General features: G+C 40.2%; 1 protein-coding gene across 2 annotated transcripts in view; it reads left to right on the forward strand.

The window, feature by feature from the left end:
• Nucleotides 1-25,685, forward strand: part of CNTLN (centlein) — a 174,297-nt gene that overhangs the window by 80,814 nt on the left and 67,798 nt on the right. For both annotated transcript variants that reach the window (XM_035140509.3, XM_035140510.3), the window contains 4 exons: nucleotides 11,578-11,678; nucleotides 15,054-15,145; nucleotides 20,700-21,220; nucleotides 24,084-24,255. In XM_035140509.3, coding sequence (XP_034996400.3) covers nucleotides 11,578-11,678; nucleotides 15,054-15,145; nucleotides 20,700-21,220; nucleotides 24,084-24,255 — 886 coding nt within the window. The remainder of the gene's footprint in view (nucleotides 1-11,577; nucleotides 11,679-15,053; nucleotides 15,146-20,699; nucleotides 21,221-24,083; nucleotides 24,256-25,685) is intronic.

Consider the following 25,685-nt stretch of genomic DNA (forward strand, 5'->3'; position numbering starts at 1 on the left):
AGGCAAATGTTTTCCCCTTTGCTCTAAAAAGAGCCGCTTACTGGCCTACATTTGCACTTAGTACAGATGCCCAATTCATTAATTGTAGCACTGTGTCCAGGACGTCTAAGTACCAGGCGTGGTTATCTAAGTATTCTATAACTGAATGGTTGTACTCTGGAGTTCTTTTCATGTGTTTTTAGGACTATGATGATAATATCGGTGAGATGCAATTTGACTGTCAGTAACCAACTCCTCTCTTTGGAAGCATAATTCTAGAATTCTGTTGCGAAACCATCTGGGCCTTAAAGGCTCCCCCACCCCGCCACAGATTTTATATAGCTTGTCTTGTTAGTTCTTGTATGGAATGTAAAGAATTGATCAGGTACACTGTTTGTGATAAACCCCCCTATCACATGCATCCTATGATGATTCACATTCCAGGGAAAGAAACTACTCTGCAGGACACACTCAGCAGACCTTTAACACAGCACATGGCAAAATAGTAATTAATTAAGATCGAGCATTTGTACCCCAGTCTTCAGCTAAATCACCTCCCAAAGGGGCTTACACACAAACAATTAAAACAAGGCAGTCTCTGCCTGCATGCTTACATTCTAAAAGGCATCACACACATATACAGACACACGCAGACATGACAAGGAGGAAAGAGCAAAAAAGCACACTCAGGCACCAGTTCTTAAAGTTAAATAGTAACTCTTAAAATGACCAAGTGGAATGGAAACGGTTTAGGAGGCGCTGAGCTGATGGAAGAAGCTCTCCTTCTTTCATCTTATTGGTAGTGTTTGGCTGATGACCTGTTCAGATGCACCGATCTCTATTTGTTTCATTCTATTGTGAGCTGTTCTGGGAGCAAAAGTTTAGCAGTGGGATGTAAATATGATGATCATGTGCAGGAGGACAGAAGATGATTTTTAAAAAAGGCATTCTAATGGGGAAGTGGTCAGGAGTTCCACTGTGTGCCTCTGAAACATTTATTCTACTGGGGATAAAAGGATGAAATTGTCGTATTTATTCCTCTCTCCATTTTAGCAAAAGCAATTATTGGAGCAGCCTTTCTTTGATTACTTCAAACTAAGGCTTGTTGTAGGTTAACTGTATATCACAGAGTGCATTATCTGCTTTAGATGGCGTAGTGGTTGAAACAGATCCATCAACACAGGGGTACAGTAAACATCAACCTCATCTCAAGAGACAAGGATCTTCCTGTGGCTCTGGATTTAAACAATCTGATTCCACCTTTTGCCTCCAGTGAAAATCTACTGGATGCTATTTTGTAGATGCAAAGATGGTGGCAAAGATGTTTCCTTCAGTTGCTGACACTTATGCCACAGATACATATTTTAAAAAACACTACGGCAGTTAGCATAGCCACTAAATCTTCTGAAAAAGAACAGCAGCAGCAGGAGGAGGAGGAGGAGGAGGAGGAGGAGGAGGAGGAGGAGAAGAAGAAGAAGAAGAAGAAGAAGAAGAAGAAGAAGAAGAAGAAGAAGAAGAAGAAGAAGAAGAAGAAGAAGAAGAAGAATTGTCAATAGCGACTAGGAATTCGGTTACATTCACAGTGTAGCCATGCACACATGACCATGGGTATAGTATTTCATCTCCTTTTCTTCCCAGGTAGAAGGGATGGCAGTGTATTAATGTAATCTGCATCAAAAGCTTTGTCCTTGATCATTCACGAAAGAAAAGCCCTAAATTTGCTGATCCCACACTTATGACTGCTTCCACACTTCTTTGGGATTATGCTTCTACATGGAACTTGATGCTCTTATTGGGCTAATTGACTGTACCTTCCTTGGCATCCAAACCCACGTCTTTTCTTCCCTAATTTGAGACATAAGTGCAGGTGAACTAAAGTTCATTTTATGCTGAATATCTTTACAGCCACTTTTTAAAAAAGCGCATCTATTCTAAGAACTATGGTTTAGATGTTCTTCTCGAGAGTTTTGTATGAATCCTCATGACTACAACAATTTTAAATGAACTGTACAATGTACACCGCCTTCAGACCAGTTGCACCACTATCGTCGGCACCTGTAGTCCCACCCCTCCTTTATTAACAAATTTAGCAAAGTAAGCAAAAAGAACAGAGAAAGAGGTAGGCAATGGGGGGAAACCCAATGGCTCACATTTAAAAAATGCAGTAAGTATTGATACAGCCATCTTAATTTAAACATATAAATTGATATATATCAAATAAATGTCCAGATAGGTATCCACATGAAGCTGACTTTTATAAAAATTGTGATCAAATGTAGCAAAGGCCGTGAGGTCCTCAGACCCTTGCATGGTGGGTATTTACCCTTCCAGGCGCAACATATAACTCTCTTAGTAACTATAAAAGGGTTCATGAAATGCCCTTTGGTTGTCCTTCCATTAATCCCCCTACCAGAATAATGTAGTTTTAAAGTACATGAACTTCTGCAACGATCAAGGATTTCACCAGTACAACATCAATATGGACGACAACTTCAGAGCAAAATGAATATATCAGTGGACATTCTTACATCATATGCCACAATGAGGCATTATTATTATTATTATTATTATTTTATTAAAAAATAATGTACTTCTTGTTTTTTTTTACAAGAAACATTAAAATTATCAACAAGAAGTGTTAAAAGTGATTTTAATTATCTTTTTAGTAGTAGTATTGGCAGACTAGGGTTTTAACCAGTGAATAAAGTCAAAGCTGTGATTGGCAAGTGATCTTTTTGGCCAATGCACAAAAGTTATGAATGACTAGAGCTGCCTTTTCTGCCTCTGTCTCATTGCTGCCCAGCTCAGACACTGTGCCTTGGTTGATGGTGTGTCTGTGTTTGCAGCATGCAACCTGAGTGAGTTTATGGCTTTCAGCAGCAGCAGCAGCAGCAGCAGCAGCAGCAGCAGCAGCAGCAGCAGCAGCAGCAGCAGGTGTGCCTGCCCCCTCAGTTGCACACATATAGCATGAACACAGCTGTAGCAGAATTATAGTTTATGATGCCCTTAAAAGTGTTGGTTGTGTGTTTTATTTATATATTTTTATTTATTTATTAGATTTACATCCCTCACCTTCCTATAAAGGACCCCAGAGCAACTGAACAGGGCAATTTATTTGTCTGATACATAGCCTGTTTTGAATCTGGATTCTCCCAGTATCTTGTTCCTGTACTTACTTTTCTGGAAGTAAGGCTGCAATCTCAATCCTATTTACCTTGGAGTAAACCCCATTGAGTTCAATACGGCTTACTTTGAGTAGACGATGTTTAGCATTGTGATGTACATCGGTGGGACTTGCTTTGGACTTAGATGTAGGATTGTGTTGCTAAAATCTCTCGACATCCTATTTTAAAAAAGCAGTTAGGCAGGTTTGGGGCAGATGGGGGAAAAGGCTGCCGTGGGCACAGAAACTGTCATGGGCTAGGTCCCTGTGCCACAATTTATACACTACTTTTATTTATTATTTATTTATTTCATAAAAATTATACACTGTTTGGTTGAAAAAAACACCTCAAAAGTGCTTCACAAAAAGAATGAAATGAACAGCTGCCTAAAACATATCAGCGATAAACTAAAAACAGAATAAAACACACACCAACACTCTGCACATTTGAGTGTAAGGAAGGATGAGTTGGGACTTTTCATTGGAATGAGAATAGGCCTGAGTGAACTAACTCTTGGTCTCTTGACTCTAATTGGGTCATTTTTCTTGCAGCTATTCTTCCAAGAGCACATACCAGGGAAATAGCACAAGAATTTAACATTAAGTGGACATATCAATGCCTTGTTTCCGTAATTAGAATTCTGTCAACATCCTTTCTGTGTTAGCTTGTTGTGGCCTTCCCTCCTCCTCTTCTTACCTTCCAGGCATTTTATAGGAGCCCATTTAGTTAAGCAGCATTTTGAAGAAAGGCTGCTACAGATGAGACTGGAATTTTTATTGGGGGGGGATGTGATGTGGAAAGGGAGCGGCTATTTTATTGGATCTTCTGGCTGGTGATCAATATGAGAGATGTTTGGGAGCCAGAGAAGGAGAACCGCTGCTGCTCTGATTGATTTTGTAATTTTATTGTGCTTTTAGATTTGCCAAAGGTTCTCAAGGGCCTGGAAGGGATGTGTGTCCTATGAAAAAGTTTATGTACAAATGAGGCAATGATTATCTAAATAAGGTGTTTCACAGAGGTTAATAGAGATAGGCCTGTTACATTAAATTATTTTTAATAATGCTGACTGTTATTAAAAATTAAGGCCTTCTGAGCTTCAGTCACTTTCCCTCTATGCAGGTCCTTAAGTGGATTAATACCTACATGCTGCCCAATAACCTCTTTTCTCAAATTGAAATAATGAGGAATGTAATACTCCTCGCATACAATTTGTGGTTGGGAGAACTTATTAATATGATTTATCACTGACTAACTCACTCAGGGAGTCAAGGTTGTGTTTTATGACAGAGAGAAGGCAGCGATAAAATGCAAACTCCCTTCTTCCATTTTGTTTTTCTGTTAGGACTGAGCCCAAGCTTCATTCAGAAGCTACCTATGCAACGTGGGAGTTGCTTGAGTAGCATGGTCCCCTCCAACATTGCTCTGGCAATGCAACAGGTGGGCAGTTGGGATGGCAGGATTGCTTTCTATGCTGTCGTCTTCCCAAGCCACACAGATATGTTTGAAGGGACTCCCAAGAGCCAGTTAACCCTAGGAATGGCAGATTAAAATGTGCTTATTTATTTACTTACAGTATATATAGGCTACTCTTTGTTCAGCTTTTAAAATCCCAGAGCAGGGAACAAAGTACCAAAAGTAATAAACAGCAAATTAGCAATTCTGTCATCATAAGGTAATGAGGACAATTAAAAGATTCGGTTTAACCAAATACCTAGATAAAACACAACATTTTGTTGCCAGTTTTGGACAAATCATACTTTGCAGTGGTACCTTGGTTCTCGAACTTAATCCGTTCCGAGAGTCCATTCGACTCCCGAAACCCTTCGAAAACCAAGGCGTTCTGCTTCTGAAAAATGTTCGCAAACCGGAACACTTACTTCCGGGTTTGCAGCGTTGTGGGAGCCGATTTGTTTGGCAACGAAGCCATTCGGGAACCAAGGTTCCACTGTACATTTGAAACAAATGGGACTTGCAACAAAATGTTGCTTTGTATCTCAACCACTAGCAGAAGTGCTCTTATTTAGGGTGCCAGCCAGCCAGCCATTCCCTCCCTGTGATACTAATCGGCTATAATAGGCTCAGGCATGCCAATTCACTCTCACTCTTCAATGTTTCACTTCCAGCTGACACTCGAGAATTCCTTAAAGGAATCAGAGCACAGAGTGTGGTGGGGCTGGAAGAAGGAGTGTGCAAGCTCAAGGTTCACTCATGTAATGCCCAACCATAGTTTGCTGCTGCTGTGAACCGCGAACTGACCCAGTCCACGATGGTGAACATGCAAATGTTTCTCGGTCATTAATTGAAAAAAAATATCCAGGAAAGACATTAAGAATTCAAACAGATGCACATCCAGGCACCATTTGTTTCTATGATATACCTTATTTGGTCATTTCAACAATCTGAAACTTGATGTGCTTGCAGTGGCTTTTCAACTAACCCTGGTTGGAAGATCCAGAAAATGTTGAATAGCTGTCCTTGGCTAGCTGATAGTTATCAAACTGCAATCACTTTCAGATAGTCCAAATTGGCCAAGGAATTCAATAAATCATTCTCTGTAGCACGAACATGACTAAAATGTAAGTAATGCTTGTACTACTCTCTCTCTCTCTCTCTCTCTCTCTCTCTCTCTCTCTCTCTCTCTCTCTCGCTTTACACTCTTTTGGCAGCCTTATTCCCCCAATGTATGTAATGGTTTTTTGCTTTCTCACACAGGCTAGATCAAACACCTGCTCCAAGATTTGCTCTCGCCTCCCAAAGCTGTCAGTTGACACACAAATATACAGACCTTTTGAAAGAGCATATCTTGCCCTTATTGCAAGCAGATGTACCTGAATCTTAACATTGGAGGAGCAAAGGGAAAACTTTTGTCATACTAGTATTTGACTGCTTAAGAAGTCAGATCTGGTTCAAGCTTATTTCAGATCTTACAACTTTAAAGACTGGCAGGGTGGGGATATTGGCGAAGTAGAATAAGAGAACATTGAGCCATGTTGTTTTCTTCAGCCTTAATTTATGACATCTGTATTGACAGCAGAATTAAAGGGCAGGTTTTTCAGCAGTTTTCCAGGGATTCGTTGAGGAAAAATTGGTGTTAGGTTTCCTTTTTCTTAACACTCCTATATTCACATAACAGCATTCCTCACAGCAAGTGAAAGAGTATTTCTGGTTCATTCGGTCATGATGAAAAACACTTTAGTATGACAATGGTTCTGGTTTATGCAACTAAGTGATAATCCTATGAGCCACTAGGCTGACACCATATTATTTAAAGTAATGTGTTGTGGGTTTCTTGCTTTTCCGTCAAGGGGCATAAAGAAATTATGTTGCGCCACAGCAAGTCACATACCAGCAAGAGGCAGCTATTGGCCATGCTGCTCAGTACTTCCAGCCCCTCATGCTACCTGAAAAATAAATAAATAAAAGCTGCCCATCAGCTTTTCATGTTTTTTCAGTTACTGTCAGGTAGCACAAACAGATTATTGATAGGGCTGGGCAATCTATCACACTATATTGTCCAAAACCAGTTAGAAGTTATATCATGATATCCGTTTCATAATTTTGACCTGGCAATATATCACGAATCATCGTGTGTGTGTGTGTGTGTGTGTGTGTGCGCGCGCGCTATGCAAAAATCATCAAGTGGGAAAAAGCGTGAAGCCAACCAATGCCTCTACCGAGCTCCATGCTTATTTCAGACAATATGATATATCGTTATATCATGATGTTTAGCTGGTGATCTATCACAATGTTGAAAGCCAGATATCGGCCAGCCCTAGTTAATGAGTTCCTACCGTAGTGAACCAATGGTTATTGGCTGTGCTGTGGTGGCTATGTTATACAAATGACTTATGTCGAAAGGGCGGAGGAACAGGGCCAGTTAGAAGCATTGAACAGGAATCTTCAGCTTTGTATGAGTAGACCAGCAGTGGCATAAATTCCGTCTAGGATTAACAGTAGTCACATTCATCTTTTTAAGTGCAATTTTATATTAAATATTTTATCATGCTTTTACCTGTGTCTGAGAAGCATTGAAAGAGCAGGTAGCAGTTTACAGGATAAAGGATCAGTGTTATCAACTACATTTGTACATGGGAAGCTCCCAAGCCCCTCCCCTCAAAAAAAGTCTTAAGTGTAAAACATTCTGCAGCAGGTGATTATGGGTCGTCTCCAGATTTGATTACTGCAGTTTGTTTTATGTGGGGCTACCTTTGCTCTCCCTTGGAAGCTTGAGCAGATACAGAATGTTGCGGCTCAGTTGCAGACAGGGGCAGGTTTTCGACAGGTTTGCTGCAGGATCTGCATTGCCTGCCCATATGCTGTCGGACCAGGATATACAATAAGAGTGCAATACAGTGGAACCTCGGTTTATGAACACCTCGGTTTACGAATTTTCGGTTTACGAACGCCGCGTACCCATCTGGAACGGATTAATTCACTTTTCATTACTTTCAATGGGAAAGTTCGCTTCAGTTTATGAATGCTTCAGTTTATGAACAGACTTCCGGAACCAATTACACCCATGCTTCGGGTTAAGTATGCTTCAGGTTGAGTACTCCGCGGACCCGTCTGGAACGGATTAATCCACTTTCCATTACTTTCAATGGGAAAGTTCGCTTCAGTTTATGAACAGACTTCCGGAACCAATTGTGTTCATAAACCGAGGTACCACTGTAAATACAATAAATCAAAACAATATAAAACAAGCAAAACCACAAAATACCTACCGGTCACGCTGGATATGTGCTCATGAGCTGCACTGGTGCTCTCTCTACAGACGCAGCTGCCCAGCATTCCACTTCTGATTTGGAAGGCAAATTAAGTCCCTGCCCCATCTGCTCCGCACTCTCGCCTGCGAGCAAGCCCATCGCAACCCATCACCCACGAGGAGTCTCCTCACCCTCCTCACACCTCCAGCTAGTACCATTGAACAAAGCCCTGAACAACTTGGTACCATGGTATATTAATGAGCACCTCACCCCCTGTAGGCCACATAGATCCCTGAGATAATCAGAGGCCCAGCTTCTTCAGGTGCCTAATGCCCCCAGAAATTAAATTCTCTAAGCTTGCTCAGAAGAGAGCATTGAGCGCAGTAGCCCCTGCATTATGGAACACTCTCCCAGTGGAGATGAGGCAGACGCCAGCGTTGTATGGATTTCGACGTGCTGCGAAAGCATTTTTATATTTCAGCCAGCCTTTCCAGAATGTTAATTTTATCCAGTCACTTTTAATATTCTGCTGTTTTATTTTATGATGCGAGTTATTTTATATTTTATTTAAGTCGCTTAAAAATCTATGAATACGGGTGATTCATAAATACTTTAAATAAATAGTAAAAGATCAGTGACATTCGGAGCAGAAGCATATACCTATACTTTTGGGGAACTAACTTCTTAATAGTGGAATTATCTGCATATGTATCAGAAGGATATCATACAATAGGAAAAGTAGATTTTTCCGTGTTCCCTTTTGCAATTCTGACTTGGGGTGTCACTTTTCTACACTTCAGCTATTTTCCATATTTTGGCAAGCTGGACAAATATGCATGGAATGCCATTTTAATTACAGCACACCCCTTTGGACTATTCTTCTACCAAACATTACATAACTATATATTTGAAAATCCATTAAGATTTTAATGAAAATCATAGAATCATAGAATTGTAGCATTGGAAGGAACCCCAAGGGTCATCTAGTTCAATCCTCTGCAATGCAATTAAATCTCAGCTAAAGCAGATGACCATCAAATCTTTGCTTAAAAACCTCCAAGAAAGGAGAGTCCACCACCTCTCATGGGAATCTGTTCTACTGTTGAACAGCAAGTTCTTCCTGGTGTTTAGTCGAAATCTCCTTTCTTGTAACTTGAATCCATTAGTTTGGGTCCTAGCATCTGGAGCAGGAGAAAACAAGTTTGCTCCATCCTTCGTGGGACAGCCTTTTAGTTATTTGAGGGTGGCTATCGTATCTCCTCTCATTCTTCTCTGTACCAGGCTAAACATAATTCCCTCAATTGTACCTCATAAGGCTTGGTTTCCAGACCCTTGATCATCTTGGTCACCCTCCTTTGCACATATTTTCAGCTTGCCAATAATCTCCTTAATTTGTAGTGTACAGAATTGGACGCATTATTCCAGTTATGGTCTAACCAAGGCAGAACAGAGCAGTACTATTACTTCCCTTGATCGAAACGCTATACAGTGGTACCTCGGTTTATGAACACAATTGGTTCCGGAAGTCTGTTCATAAACTGAAGCGTTCATAAACTGAAGCGAACTTTTCCATTGAAAGTAATGGAAAGTGGATTAATCCGTTCCAGACGGTCCGCGGAGTAACCGTTCATAAACTGAAGCGAACTTTTCCATTGAAAGTAATGGAAAGTGGATTAATCCGTTCCAGATGGGTCCGCGAAGTACTTAAACTGAAGCGTTCATAAACTGAAACATGGGTGTAATTGGTTCCGGAAGTCTGTTCATAAACTGAAGCGTTCATAAACTGAAGCGAACTTTCCCATTAAAAGTAATGGAAAGTGAATTAATCCGTTCCAGATGGGTCCGCGGCGTTCATAAACCGAAAATTCATAAACCGAGGTGTTCATAAACCGAGGTTCCACTGTACTTATGTTGATGCAGCCTAGAAAAGGATTAGCTTTTTTTGCTGAAGATTTTTATTTTGGTGGAAGTCAAACCCTCCTCACTGAAGGATTGTTTCACATAAAATGCTCACGCAAAAAGTTTACCACTAAATGTATTCTTAAATGAGATGTGCAGCCAATCCTAGCTCTCTAATGAATAAATCTGTATGATTTTGATTATTATATCTGTATGATTTTGTTTGAAATCATATCTGTATGATTTTTGTTTGAAATTTACATACTCTCCATTTAAAGGGTTAGCAATCATGTGTAGTAAAATATCTTACAGAGAGGGCTTGTTTTTTTCAGCCAGAGCCAACAGGAGCTTAGTTCTGGCACCTCTCAGGCAGGCACTATTGCCATTCTAAGAGAATGAGGGAGATGTTCATGATGAGCTCTGGCACCTCTTTTTCTAGAGAAATAGCACTGCTCACAATATATAGTGTACGTTGATCCTCAGAGTTGTCACCTGATCCAAGACAATGCAAAATGAAAATACATTTCCTAAATAAAATCTATTGCATAAGGACGGATCATAAAGAAGTTGTGAGGAGGGATCTAAAAAGTTTTGTGATGTATCCTACTGGAATTGCTTATGTGCTTCAGGTGCTTTGTGTATAAGATTTTACATAAATGCCTCTGGTTATTGCATGTATCCCGGTACTTTGCCTAAGGTCATGATAATTGGTTAATCTGTAATCATTATGATGTCTTCATAAAGACAATTATTCTGTTTCCTACTTATTTGTAATTTTTTAGGCTGAAAATTTTAGTCCCCCCCCCCCAGTTTTCTGTATCTTGGTTTAATTTAGCTAAATGCTGGTTGGTAATATGCTTCAAATGCAAGGGATATAATTCAAATAGTTTTAGTGCAACGCACTGCCATTTTTTGGGGAGTAGAGGTTTCTAGACTGAGAGGACAGGGCTGCTCCTGCCACACAGTTCTTCTCGTATAGAATCCTAGAACTGTAGAGTTGGAAGGGACCACGGGGATCATCTAGTCCAATCCCCTGCAATGCAGGAATCTTTCACCCAGCATGAGGCTCAAACCCACAACCCTGGGATTAAGAGTCTCATGCTCTACTACGGTACCAACTGAGCTATCTGCTGCTGGACAGCTGACTTGATGGGACTTTGACTCATCACAGGAGGGGGCTATTTCTAGCTGAAACCCTGATTACTTACCATGGAAGCATAAACCAGCACACACAGGAAAGAACAAGAGATCTGCATTTATAAGGGCTGCGCTGTTAACGGGCAGAGCTGAGAGTATCAGCAAGTCACAATCTTTCCAGTACTGTCTAGTTAATTTTTTTCATTTTCTGTGAAATCTGATTTCCTTTCCCCAAAAGTTGGCATTGTTGCTAAGCATGAGAGTGGATGTATGTACATGTTTTAAATTAAAGAGACTAGAAATGGGAGAATAGGATTTTCTTGCTGATCGTACTGTGCTGGAGCAGGACTGCTCATAACTAGTGTTAAAAGTTACCTTATTTACTGAAATATGGCCAAATTATGTCGTGAAAATTAGGGTGCACCTTAGATTTGACGGCACATTTACATTTGCCAGCAAATACTTCTTTGATTTCAAAGATTAGAAAGTTGAGGTACGCATTTGATTCGATGGTGCATTAGATTCGCATAAATATAGGTAACACAAGTGCTGATATGTGTTTCCTGAAATTCAGTATCAACGTTTTCAGTATTTTAAGTGCCATGTTTTATTCAGCACATGTTTCTGTAGAGTAAGTCTCATTCACCCCACTTTCTTTCTGCTGTGCGCTCAGTTCTTGTGTGTTTTTCTAGACTGAATTTAGAGGAAGAATTGGATCAGATGAAAGTATATACATCTAGGGATAAAGCTACAATACAAGAATTGAATATATGCCTGCAACAAGAAAGAGAAGGTAGGCTCATTTCAGCCACCATGTCAAACAAACCATGTGTCGTGCTAATTATAGTTTATAACCCAAACCCTAGTTTTAGATTGGTTTCTGTGCTTTTCTTTTCTGTCCTCACAATGCTCAGCTTCATAAGTTCATTCTAGGCCCCATGGTACAGTTGCAGTGGGAAACAGAGCGATGGCTGTATAATTATGATGTGTTAATTCAGACATCACACCAAACTGTATTCTGAAACACTATTAAAATCATGGCCTCTGATGCTACTTTGCCAGCCAAATGCAAGCTGTGGTTTGTCAATTCACAAATTACTTGAAAACATACTTAAGCTTCTTAAAACCCTAGCTGGCGATTGGCTGGCAAACCAAAATCCCAAAACCACGACTGGTGATAACTATAGTTTGGTATTATGTCAGAATTGCCAGGGAGGTCACAAGGCTAAACAGCTGCCCTGAGCTTCTTGGAAGAAATGTAATAAATTGCCCTCAGTTTACTTACGCAGAGGTTTGCTGTTGTAATAATTTTTCAGCTTCTCCCTTTTTAATAATAAGGATCACATACATGGATATAAGAGTTCTAGTTACAGGTAGGTAGCCGTGTTGGTCTGACGTGGTCGAAACAAAATAAAAAAATTCCTTCCAGCAGCACCTTAAAGACCAACTAAGTTCTTATTTTGGTATGAGCTTTTGGGTGCATGCACACTTCTTCAGATACACTGAAACAGAAGATAAGAAACGACCTATCAAACCATATCTATGGCAGTTGTCCCTCTTACTTCTAGCAACTTGTCTGTGTCAATTATGTCCGTCACTTCAGATATACATTGCTTCAAGTGCTTTCTTTGTTGTGAAGCTCTTTAATAAGTAAGAAATGAGTCACATTTCTCCTAAAATGGCACTCTACCATAATTAAGTCATAAAGACATTGGCTCTAATGTGCGCCCTATTGCATCAATTGAATTTAACTTCAAATTATTGTGATTAGCATAATCATGCATTTCAGTGCTTTTTTTAAAAAAAGGCTGGCATCCCTCACAATATAACCTCACAATCGACACCTTCTAGAGCGAATTCTGCATACTTTTGCTTGGTAGCAATGAACCTTTGTAACTTCTCTCTCTCTCTCTCTCTCTCTCTCTCTCTCTCTCTCTCTCTCTCTCTCTCTCTCTCTCTCTCTCTTTCATTTTTGCATTGTGGCTTTCCTAAATTCTGGATCACAGAAAAAAAAGATATTTAAATCACCTTTGTGTAAATCTTATATTCAGTAGTTGTAATTCATATATCTAATCATGTTATAAGGTTTAACGCTGAGTGCTTTGATCAGTTTATTATTGGAAACAAAACAAAAAAGTCCCTCAAAAGTAAATGTTGATGTAAAAGCTACAATTGACATTCAAATGAGTGAATATTTAGAAAAAGATGAAAAGCCTCTATGTGTTACCATTGCATGTTATGCAGCACCACTGTGCTGAGGGACCAGCCTTGGAACTAACATGGGAGCTGATAGATTAATATCAAGGTAAAGGTACATATTCCCCAGCTGCACGGTTTTACTTTTTTCAGCTTCTATTATCTTTAGACTGGTGCTCCATTTATTTTGTGAATACAGAAGTTTTAATTGGCCATGACATGTTCCAAAGACAAAAGAAAGATCTAATTCTCACTAACAAACTTGTTAGTCACTATTTATGCCAAGAGGATTGCTAACCTGCAGAGAGTAGCAGGCTTTTCTTCTGCTCCTCCTTTGTTTGCGAATTGAAAGTTCTTAAGTGACCTGCCATGTCTGCTTTACTTTTGAATGACGGTTCTAAAGCAAACCTTTAGCCAGTATAGTGGATATTATTTTCCGAGGAGGCACGTCTTGTTCACCCTAAAAATATTTTTGCAACATTTTAGCAGTTTTGCTGCAATCCATTTCCTTTATATAACATTTTTTAAAAAGCTCAGTTCACAGTTAAAAGCACAGCTGTGGCTTAGTATATATGCACACAAACATACTTTCTGTGCCTTTGGCTAATGTGCACTTGATGAATTTTATTTAAATATGGGAATGGACAATTGGAAGGGGTGCAGCACTGCATATTTTGGGAGAGAAGGACTGGCTGGAGTGAACCATTCAGGCATGCAGACCATGATTTCATGTTGCATTCATTAAGTAGCCATCTTGAAAGACCTCAAGGGCTGTCGCATGGAAGGAGTTTTCTCCTGTTCTGGAGGGTAGGACTTGAACCAATGGCTTCAAGTTACAAGAAAGGAGATTCTGACTAAACACCAGGAAGAACTTTCTGACAGTAAAAGCCATTTGACAGTGGAAACGTCTCCCATGGGAGGTGATGTACTTACCTACCTTGGAGGTTTTTAAACAGAGGTTGGGTGGCCATCTGTCATGAATTCTTTAGCTGAGGTTCCTGAATTACAGAGGGTTAGGCTAGATGATCCTTGGGGTCTCTTCTAACTCTGTAATTCCATGATTTGGTCCTTTGTGCAAGCTAGATGTGTGAGTGAATTTCTGCCCATGTGGTCATGAATATATCCAGCACAAACCACAGAAAAGGCATTGGAATGCTGTGATGGAAATGGTTGGAACTGGGCCGCAGAATTGGCTTACCAGATGGAGCAGCGGGGTGTGTTTTCAAGGCGGGTTCCAGATTGCGTTTTTGAAACACATGTTTTTACTTTTATAAACAATGGCTAGTATGTGACAAAAAATAGGTTTTGAGTTTTCAACTTTGGGGCTAGAGTGAGGAGGAGGTACAGTTGGGGGATAGCATCAAGCGTGTGGATGATCTTCAGAGTGGTGAATCGAATGATGGGTCACCAGTTGGTTTCTGGAGTTTCTAATTGCTATGAATCTCCAGCATTTCAGTGGAATGGCATGTGCGACTTATCCTGTAAAGTACTTGATCTTTCACCTTACAAGAAAGGGAGTTTAAAGTTCCGTCCACCCTAATTCTGTTTCTGTTTGCTTTGTTCGCCAATCACTCTGATCCTCCTGGCAGGGGATAAGACCCAGAGAACAAAACTGCTAGTGACTGTGTAGATAAAAAGACTTGTGAATTTGCCTTTTATGGCACAGAGGGAATAGTCTATAAAAGAATGAAGATGGGAATAAAAGTACAGCATCTTTAACCTGCACATCTATTGTACCTTTGAAAAGCTTGTACTAGGGGGGAAAACATGGTGATGCTACAAGGATTAATAATTATACAGCATAAGACTTTAAAAAAAGGTCACTCTTCTGTGACTGACCAAATGGCTTGACAAGAAAATAGACCACATTATTCATAATTGGGAAGCCAATGAACCCATTTCCTTAAAATGCCTTGGTATTGTTTTACTAGAATATTAGGTGTCAAAATATATTATTTATTTCCCCTTCCAGAGCTGCTCTTTAGACTTGGTGAAGAGGATGGGGTCAAGAACAGTACTCCAAAGAAGAATGTGAAAGAAATACCAGCACAGACATTACTGAAGGTACCCTAATCTGTAATATATTGAGTCCAGCAAGTTAAATCTCAATTTCAGTGTAAGGGATCATAAGTTAAAAGACAGAACTGATGAATGTAAGCCATGTGTTCTTTTTTTTAATTACCACCCATAATTCAAAATAACCCTAACTGCCAAAATTGTGTCAGAAATCAATGCTTGTGGAAAATATATATGTGTCTCTTGTAGAGGGAACGAAAATTTTAAAAATGTATTTAAAGAGACAGGAAAGGGGGGGGGATCTTAGGAAGATCTAGATGTACATGGAAGCATTTCTTTGTTTTATGTAGCTTTAGTAAACATTTTGTGTGCCGCAGTTCGCTTTTGTATAGTACAACACGTAAATACTACACCCTAATGGCTTTTTATACTTTATTATAAGATGATACCACTGGTTTGTGATTCACAAATCATGTATGGGGGCAGACAGGGCCGTCTTTACCCAGGGGTGCAGGGCACCCGGGCGACAAATTCTGGGGGTTGCCAAATGTGTTCTGGGGGGCTCCAAATGTATACCTGCTGTATACCAGTCCCTCTTGTTCAGCGGCAGTGAAAAGAAATGGATAAAAAGTCCCCGCCCCCCTCCTTTGTCGCTCTGTTACTCTGTAGCATCAAATATTCCCGACGAATCAGGAAACAAAAGCAGTTATTTCCGCTGCGTCGTTGTTATAGGTGAGCGATTTTCCTCCCCCAAAAAAGGTCAACAACTTTGAGTTTGCGCCCCCTAAACAATTTGGGGGCAGCTAAACTAAATTTGGGGGCACTGGGCAGATCTTTGCACCCTGGTGGTGCACATGCTAAAGACAGCTCTAGTATATTGCATGAAGGAAACATTTGAAAAATAAATGAATGAAATCATCAAAGGGTTCCAAGAGCCCAATGTAACCCCTGGTATATAGGCTTCCCATTGGCCCAGTTTGGATGCTGCAGGAAACCATGGTTTAGTGCTGTGCACACGCTGCACTCATTCTCAAGCTCACACACTCTCCCCTACTTTTGCACAGCTAGGACAGTGACTTCAGAAAGTTGCATGTTTGTTTCCCTTAAACACGCCTTTTAATTCTGACCAAACTAGGGGTCATGTTTTACATTAACTTTGTAGTTTAAACAAGCCAGCGTTGTAACCCATGGCCGAAGTTGACATACAGTATATTCCTGCGTATAAGACTACTTTTTAACCCAAGACAATCTTCCCAAAAGTCGGGGGTCGTCTTATACGCCGGGTCGTATTTCTTATACGGAGAGTATATCCCAAACTCTATATTTTGACTGGAAAAGTTGGGGGTCGTCTTATATGCCCAGTCGTCTTATACACCGGAATATACAGTATTTTGAAACTAGTGGTGGTTAGTGTAAAAAGCAATCCCTGGGTTGAACACAACCACCACCGAAGGTTTAGGAGAAACTGAAACTAATTTTTTCCAAAGTTATTCTCTGACTGCACCAGAGGATTGTAGCATCAACATAGCAGTGTGGTGTATATTACTTGGTTTACCACCCACAGCGTGAGGGGAAGAACGAGGGGAATTGTTGGGTGTTGGTTGTTGCTGCTCGTCTAAACTTTCAAATCAACGTAATTATGTCAGAGCCTCAAATCTTTTTGCTAAAAACCAAAGCCAACAATTAAAGGCTGTTTGATCTGTGGTGATAACATTAGCATATTTCTTATGAAACATAAATAAAGAAATGACCACAACAATTGCTATTAGAATATAGTGCTTGCTATTTAACAGTTTAATCTAGAATTTATCTGCACCTTGGTTGCTGCAGATCTTAATCCTTTATAGATACCTGCCCCAGCAATCTGAAATACCACACCTCGTCTTATATCGAAGTAAATATTTCCAGCCTAAATTAACAGATGAAAGATGTACAGTGACGTAACCAGTTTTCAGCTCATGAAACTGAAATCTTGGGGGAGAACTGCACTCTTATGCCTTTAACAGATGCATGGCAGGCGGAAATTAAGCAGGTCAAGCCTTTGCTAGTAGGGCAGTAGAATTATGGGAACAGCTTAACCCACCAACATTCTGTCTTATTAGTTGTTTGTGACCCATTTGGGGGCTATTCACTCCATCCACATGTGCACAAAAGTTGCACACGACACAAATCATATGCAAGTTTTATGCAAACTTATGCCCCCCCTTTTGCAAGTGGGCAGAGGGCCTAATTCATATACAATGTACTGGCCCCAGAAAACCATGTTGGCAGCCCTTGAGGAACAAGCTATTTGAATGAGGTGCAAGAAATGGGAAGGCCTGGGATAAAGGGGGTGAAATGTTGCTGTTTCTTCCTGAGCCTCCACATCTCTAGAACTGATATTAAGTAGTTCATTTTGTTAACAGCTGCTCACTTAGGAGGCTGTGCTTTACCATATGTTTGCTCCAAAAATATATTTAAAAGTGCCTTTCCCCTTTTCCACCCTCATTTCTTGAGCTGCTTAAACTGAAGTTTTAGCAGTATGCTTGAACTGAATAGGCGAGACATTGTGACTTAATATCAGGATAGCTATGCCCATTTATCTTATATTTGTGAATTAGCTTGTAGGAAGTACAGTAATTTACAGCAGATGATGTGATTGCATATACTTCTAACACTTGCCATATGGTCAGGTAATGAAGGCTGTCATCTCGTTATTACTGAATGACAAACATCATGTTAAAATAATAACACAGAACAGGAAATGCTCACATTCATTTATCTTAAGGTAGAGTGAGTAATTGAAATAATTTGAGCGATACAGTAGAGGATGTCACACCAATCACCTGTGTTTCAGAGTAATTTTGTTTGCCAGGTACACTCTAAATTCCATCTCTGTGGATTAAAGGTGTTATCATGAGACCTTAGGGTATAAACCTTGAAGACATTCATTGTTTCCTTTCAACTGTTGTAAATGATCTAGTCCTGCACCAAATAAAGAAGAATCTGTTTTACAAAACTAAAAGGCAGCAAGCATCGTACATGTTGCTGTCGTTTAGTCATGTCTGACTCTTCGCGACCCCATGGACCAGAGCACGCCAGGCACTCCTGTCTTCCACTGCCTCCTGGAGTTTGGTCTGACTCATGCTAGTAGCTTCGAGAACACTGTCCAACCATCTTGTCCTCTGTCGTCCCCTTCTCCTAGTGCCCTCAATCTTTCCCAACATCAGGGTCTTTTCCAGGGAGTCTTCTCTTCTCATGAGGTGGCCAAAGTATTGGAGCCTCAGCTTCACGATCTGTCCTTCCAGTGAGCACTCAGGGCTGATTTCCTTCAGAATGGATAGGTTTGATCTTCTTGCAGTCCATGGGACTCTCAAGAACCTCCTCCAGTACCATAATTCAAAAGCATCAATTCTTCGGCAATCAGCCTTCTTTATGGGCCAGCTCTCATTTCCATACATCACTACTGGGAAAACCATAGCTTTAACTATACTCCAGTATCCCTGCCAAGAAAACTCCATGAACAAAGACAAGAGGCATATAAAAGCATCGTCCATAGGAGGGCTTTATGATGGAGGCTAATTTGACGTAAATTATTATCAGACAGGCTTTAGCTCTGGCACTAACTCCATAGTGTATGCACTATGGGCAGTGTTTCATTGCTATTTGCTGCAATTGTAGCTGGTTTATGGTGGGGAGTAACTAGAGCTGAGAGTTATAGCAATTCCTTCTGGATCATCATCCAACTATTTTCAGTAATAAATGACAGTATTCCAACTGGACTTAGGCAGAGTGCCACTTCTTTTAGCCTCAAAAGCACTGACAATTGGTCAGAGTAACATCTCTGAGTTCCACTTCAATCTTGATTTTAATTGAAACCAGAATTGTATCAATACACAGCATCTATGCAAGTTTAATTCCCTGACACTAACAGTATTCACTTGGCTCATGCACCAAAATGACAAATTTGATGGTGAGGTTCATTCAGTCAAGCAATATCTTGACAGAATCCGGTAACCATTTTGTCTGCTCTGTATTTCTGAAAGACAGTAATGAAGATTTTAATAGGCCAAGGATGCCCTGCATTGGTCTGCTATGACCATGCAAATGTATCATTTTCATTACAGTTGTGACTGGGGATTTCCCCCAGCCTCACTCATCTTTACTCCAGACCTCCCCATGTTCACCCAAAAGGTATGGAGGGGGTGGACTGTCAATGCATTTGTTCTTACACTCTTCCCTGTGCAGTTAAGGTTCCTGATAGGTGACGGAAATCGTCAGAAGGGCAGGGGTGGAGAATGAAGGGCCACCACACTAATGATGTGAATAATTGCTGCTTACCCAGTCTTGGGGTAGGCAGCTGTTGCGGTCCCATCGCGGTAGGCTCCGTCTCCTGGGGAGCAACACTTGGCTAGGCACCCAGCATTTGGGGAAATCCTCTGGCCGGCCACTTGGATTGGTGGGCTTTCCCACCACCCCAAGATTTGAATTCCAGCCAATCTGGGCTCACTGGGTGGGCAGGGCTTGGGAGAGGACCGTAGTGGTGCAGGCTTCACTCCAGTCCACACCCAGCCTTTAAAAGTCAGTCACATTCAAACCCAGGGACCACAGTTGGCTATTAAGTTTATAAGCATCAAAATAACTGAAATTATAAATATTATTTCTTGAGACAGTATAGCTCGGTCTGAATTTAATGTGCAGAATTTATTTTAAAGTTTAAAAATGTCTGATATCTGGGATAACTTTTGAACACATGGCTCTCAAGGTTGTGTATGAAACAGATGTGAAAGCAATTTTAAAAAGAAGAAATATAACTAAGAAAACAAAAATTGAATGTTGAACAATTACACCTCAACAAGACTAAAGAGGCTACAGTATTATAAAATAAACCAGAAGAAAAATCTCTTTACTGTCAGCCAGAAGCTGAGCAATGAAAGGGTTAATCTAATCTCCCTAGGGAGGGAGTTCCATAATCAAGGGGGTGCCCCAGAAAACCCATCCCTCGTTCTTGTCTACTGTTAGTCTATATGCAATCTATTACAGTGCCCAGGCAATATATTGCTTAGACAGTAATCATAGCAGCCAACCTCTAAGGGCCAAGGTCTCTTCAGCCTCCCCAATAAAATATTTGAGGGCACACTCCCAAAGCTGATGGACATTGCCATTCAAATGGTGTGTGCATGCCGCATCTTGTGATTATGCGGGGTGGGCTTACCTGACCCCCCTATTTTATTCAAGTTGGCACCCCTGACTGCAGTTCCGTTCCCACTTACCTGGGAGTATGCCCCACTGAACCCAGTGGGACTTCCATCTGATTAGGCATGTATAAGATTGTGTTGAAAGTCTCTGACTATATTTAGACTTCTGTGTCACTTTGTTGGGAACGTTAACTTCCTTTTACCATCTGCCCTTTGTTTAACAGATGTATTATTGCAGTTCAAATGCATTCATCTGCACTACCTTGGAATTATTTTTCGATTAGGTGCTTTAAATAGCTTTTGCCCTTGCATTGGATGCAATTTTGTTTTCATAGAGAGTATATGGGACATTAAGACATAATGGCTAGACTGACTGCTGTCTGAAAGGTTAAAACTGAATTATTATTTTTTGCTGTTGTGTTTAGGTTTTGGAACTGGAAAGAAGGCTAAAGAGTTTTGAGAGAGAATCAAGGAGATTGAAGGAAATCAACAAAGAGTTAACGAAAGGTAACAGTGATCTGAAAGCATTGCTCAAACAGGAGAACGAAGAAGCAGAGGCCAGGGAGAAGGAGCTGGAGATGCTACTGAAACAAATCAAAGAAGACCACAAGGACAAAGCGGACCTGCTGCTACTGATAGATGGGCTACAGAGAGAGGTTGCCTCTCAGAAGAGGCAAGTGGCAGAAGCAAACTCGCTGAGAGATGAAAACGAGGATCTACTGAGTCAAGTGAGACAATTGCAGAGTTCGCTGGACAGAGCAAGGGCGGAGGCATCCTGTGGGCAATGTCTGTGCAAGAGTAGAAGTGCCAAAGTTAAGTTGAAAACAGGGAAGAAGAAAAGCTTAGTGGGATATCACCAGTCTCTTCTCAATCAGTCCATCAAGGCTATGAGTGGTGTATTTGAGAACTTCAATAAGGACGGCTGGGAGGATGTGAGTGAAAGCAGGTACGGCTCTCATTAACTTCGCTCTGTAGAGGGGACACTGTGCATATGTAAAGTACTAGCAAATAGAGATTGAATTTTAACTACTGTCGATTTGGTATTCAGAAAAAATACTGTCAGAGCCTTTGAAATATCTTGGGAGGTCTTGTTCTGAGTTTATTGACTGAAATTTGCATGCAAAATTAGCCACAACTGCACGAGTATTTGAGTAGGTGCCAGGAAACCCAAAAGAAGGCGATGCTTGATTTCTTCCAGTGATGCTATTTTCATGCAGTCATGAGGCTTGAAATTGACAGTTTGGCAGGTTGATTTAATTTGCTGGCCCTTTGCATATTCACCACTGACAGCTAAGGATTCCCAGGCAAGCCTTGCGAAGTCGGTTTAGTTATCTTGTGACATGCCGACCCGGGAGTAGAAACATTTTCTCCCCTTAATTTAGTTAGATAAATTTTGAATGACCCATTTCAGCTTGCAACCAGATGTCTACAAGCTGTTTAACGTCCTTTAAATTAAGGATCATCCACACTAATTATTTCATGTATGTTTTATGTGCAGTCATTGTATTAACTTTAATTGAATGATGGTTGAAAAATCAGTTCTGTAAAGGTAAGTATAACTGCATAGGTGCTTAGAAACAGTCCTTAGCAAGTGCTATTTCCGATCCTGTAATGAAGCCACTTCAGGATGTTTCCATAGGTTGAAAGAGGCCAATGGGTGCAAAGTTCTTCAGCTTCCCACTCGATTTCATTTCATACATATAATGTGCACCACCCAACTTTCAGAACTTGCCATTTGCACATGAGAATAATGCCCTGAATATTTCCCAGTATTCCTGAAAGGGGTTAGCTCATGTTCATTTATCGGGGTTTTGTATTTTTTTTTAATCTTATGAATGTTATAAAATCAAACAAATTTGCCACACCCCTTTTCATGTTCAACCTGAATTGTATAGTACATTTGTAAATCCGCAGTTATGGAAAGTTGGTTTTGGACAGTTATTTGTATTCATCAAATGAACCAAATGTGTGCAGAATAAGTCTGCAGTAAGAAACATACTCTTTAAAAATGTGTACAACAAAGGATCTTCCAGGTCATGTGATGTTTGTCTTATCCAATAACAATTTAAGATCCTTTGTAAAAATGTGCACATTATCTTTATAACATGTTTAAGAGTTTAGATGTGGGTGGGGAACCCACAGCCCGCCAAAGGTTATTGGATTCTAGTTCCCATCAGCCCCAGCCACCATGGCCAATGCTTAAGTATGATGGGAGTTAAGAGTCCAGCAATATACGGAGGACTCCAGATTCCTCATCCATGGTTTCGATCAGACCCTGACTTTAATTTGAAATCTGGATAATATATAAGTTTTGTAGCTTTCACATTCCTTCCACAACAGGAGTGGTCATTTTCAACTTCCACTACTAAAGGTATATCACAGAAACATAACACTGTTTGGTTGTAAGTAGTATTGGCTGTGATGGAAACATTGGATATTCTGGAGGTCTCTTTTCATCTCAAGTATTTGATCGTGTATGTGTGTGTGTGTGTGTGTGTGTGTAATGTTAAGGGCTTAGGAAGATGTCATGGATTGAGTCGGGTCCTCAGTGTTGTTTTATACCAGTTTCCCCACCCTGATCTCATCTTGTTGTTGTTTTGGATTACAGTTCCCGTTAGCCTCAGTCTGCATGGTGAGTGGCCAGAGATAATGTGTATTGTAGTCCAAAGCACCAACAATCTGAATCTGCTTTATTCAGATATGCTAAATCAGTGCTCTCAGGATACAAAAGAAACATACTAGGCACATGTATCCTTAGAGGCAATCAGATGAAGTTTAATTCAGTTTTAAAAGTTTGAGATTAAGTTCTCCCTTGCCATCACTGAAGGCTTTCAGTCAGCATATTCTTTAAGTCACTTCAAAATAAGTTGGACATTGTTGCTTTTCATATTTATCAATGATCCTATGCCCTTTATATTGTTACCATTAGGTTCTTTCTGAATTCTGGGGGAAAGTTCTCCCACAGATTTGGGGACACGAAAGGCCACATGTGGCCTATGCAGAAATGTCACGCCTATGCCAGTGAAAATATAATGTCTGAACTATGCATAACCCTGTCTAGAGAAGAGAATTAATGGCTTCTCAGAATTTTCCCAATACACATATTTCCTTAAAGAAAAACAGAACAATTATTCTATTCTGGATCTTTAGATACGGTTGCAACATCCAAGGGTCAAGTGATAAGTGGCCCCCAGAGTCCTGGGCAACTAAAGCAAGGAATCAGAGCAGTTGTTGGGATTCCTTGCTGCTGTTTCCTTTCTCCATTCCCTTTCCTTAAGCAGGAGGCATCCATTACATTTTAAAAGGGATCAAAATAAAGACAATGAAATTACATTCTTATAGTCAATACTTCATATAACTTATTTCTCTAAATTTCAGGACATTGGGTGAAGGTTTAGAGGACTGAGGTCCATCTCCAAGGGTCTTCTGGTGATTCCCTCACTGTGAGAAGTGAAGTTACAGGGAGCCAGGCAGAGGGCCTTCTCGGTAGTGGCACCCTCCCTTTGGAAAACCCTCCCTTCAGATGTCAAGGAGATAAAGAATTACATAACTTTTAGAGGACATCTGAAGGCAGCCTTTTATTGGGAGGTTTTTAATGCTTGATGTTTTATGTTTTTAGATATGCTGTAAGCTGCCCAGAGTGGCTGGGGAAACCTAACCTGATGCGTGGGGTATTAATAATAATAGCACTTTAGTTTGTGTGTTTGTTTTTCTAGATCATTGTGTGGTTGTTTCATTTGGTGCTTTATTGGATAGTTGGAGATCATTAAACCCCAGTGTTCTAATCTTTCCAAATCTGGTCTTCATAGTGACTCTGAAATACCAGTTTCCGAAAATCTGGGGACAATAACTGCAAAAAGAGCACAGGATAGTCCACTGACAGACAAAAATGACCAACAGGAACAAAATAAGGTGGAAGATAATTGCATGCCTCCAAACAGTGTGCATTTAGAAGGCCCAAGAAAAATATGCTACAAAAAGGTAAACGTGGACTTGAGCACATTTAACCATGCTGCTCTTCAATGTATTTGACAAATATTTAATGGTGATCAAATGCATTTGTCTTGTACATCGTGGTTCTTCTTAAGAGATGTTAACAGAGTGGCAGGGTATCAAACTATGAGGAAGTGGCAACATGACAAGTCTGATAAGGCATGAACAAGCTGGCTAAACAGCCACTCTGTTATCAAATATTGTTAGTGTTGTGTGACATTGCATTTACTTACCTCTGCAACAGATCTTGCAATCAGTCACAAGTATAGTAGCCCTGTTTGAAACCTGTGCTGTGTGGCAGCTATTTCTTTAAAGTCACTCACAACATGGATCTCTTTGTTTTCAGTGTCACTGCAAGTCCTGTTTGCATCTGCGTAGCTACCAGGTGTTCCTACTTGGCTCATCAGGCAGTGCACCCTTCACACCGTTATTTGTTGTCCAAAGAGAGCTTAGCTTATATGAACCCTGATATACAGCTGTTAAATGCTGTTCTAGTAGGAGCCATGATTGTGCTGAATGAGATTTGCATTGGCATTTCAGATATGTGTTCCACAGAGAACTTTTTGTTTGGTATCTCGCAATGTTTCTTAGCATAATAAAGTGTGTTTGGGAAGATGCCTTGATCTGCATTAAGATATATTTTGATGGTCTGTCTGAGTGATTGCCCATGTGAATTCCCAAAGTTTGTTCTCCTCCAGAGAGCAGCCTTCCAGTTCTGCAGGGTGCAATTGACCACTCCTGTATTCTTACTGCTCTCACCTTACTAAGCAGCACATGCACAATCCCAAGCTTTATGTATTCAGAGTTCAGTAAATACAGGAAGTGCTTCACTTTCTACATTGTTGATTAGTCTCTTGTTGATTCACAAAGGGAAGGATAATCTGTAGCTTTTTAAACAAAAATAGTTTTTATTAAATGTTTCCTTGTGTTACAAAACAAACAAATAAACAAGTAAAAGTGCATATAGCACCTCCACTTTCTTTTTCTAATTTTTTTTTTACTGTATTGGTTTTTCCATGTATACATCCTCTAACAATATTTCTCTTAACAATTTTCCATATTTCCCCCTCCTCCCCTGGACTTCCCTCATATTCCCATTTTGTTTTATTTCCATATTACCCACCCTGCTTGTTGTTTCCCAAAATTTCCCCAATACATATAATCTTACTTTTTGTTATTTACAATTGTGTTTGTTTATTCAATCCCTGCCAGTGAGTCCAATTCTTTATGTTGTTTCTTCATAGATGTTGTAAATGGTTCCCATTCTCTTTTAAAGTCTTTGTTATCCTTTTTATGTAATTTATCTGAAAAAAATCATTCCAGTAGCACCTTAGAGACCAACTAAGTTTGTCATAGGTATGAGCTTTAGTGTGCATGCACACTTCTTCAGATACACTGAAGTCAGTGTATCTGAAGAA

The sequence above is a fragment of the Zootoca vivipara genome, chromosome 15, assembly GCF_965207765.1.
Source record: "Zootoca vivipara chromosome 15, rZooViv2.hap1.1, whole genome shotgun sequence".
Taxonomy (NCBI): Eukaryota; Metazoa; Chordata; class Lepidosauria; order Squamata; family Lacertidae; genus Zootoca; species Zootoca vivipara.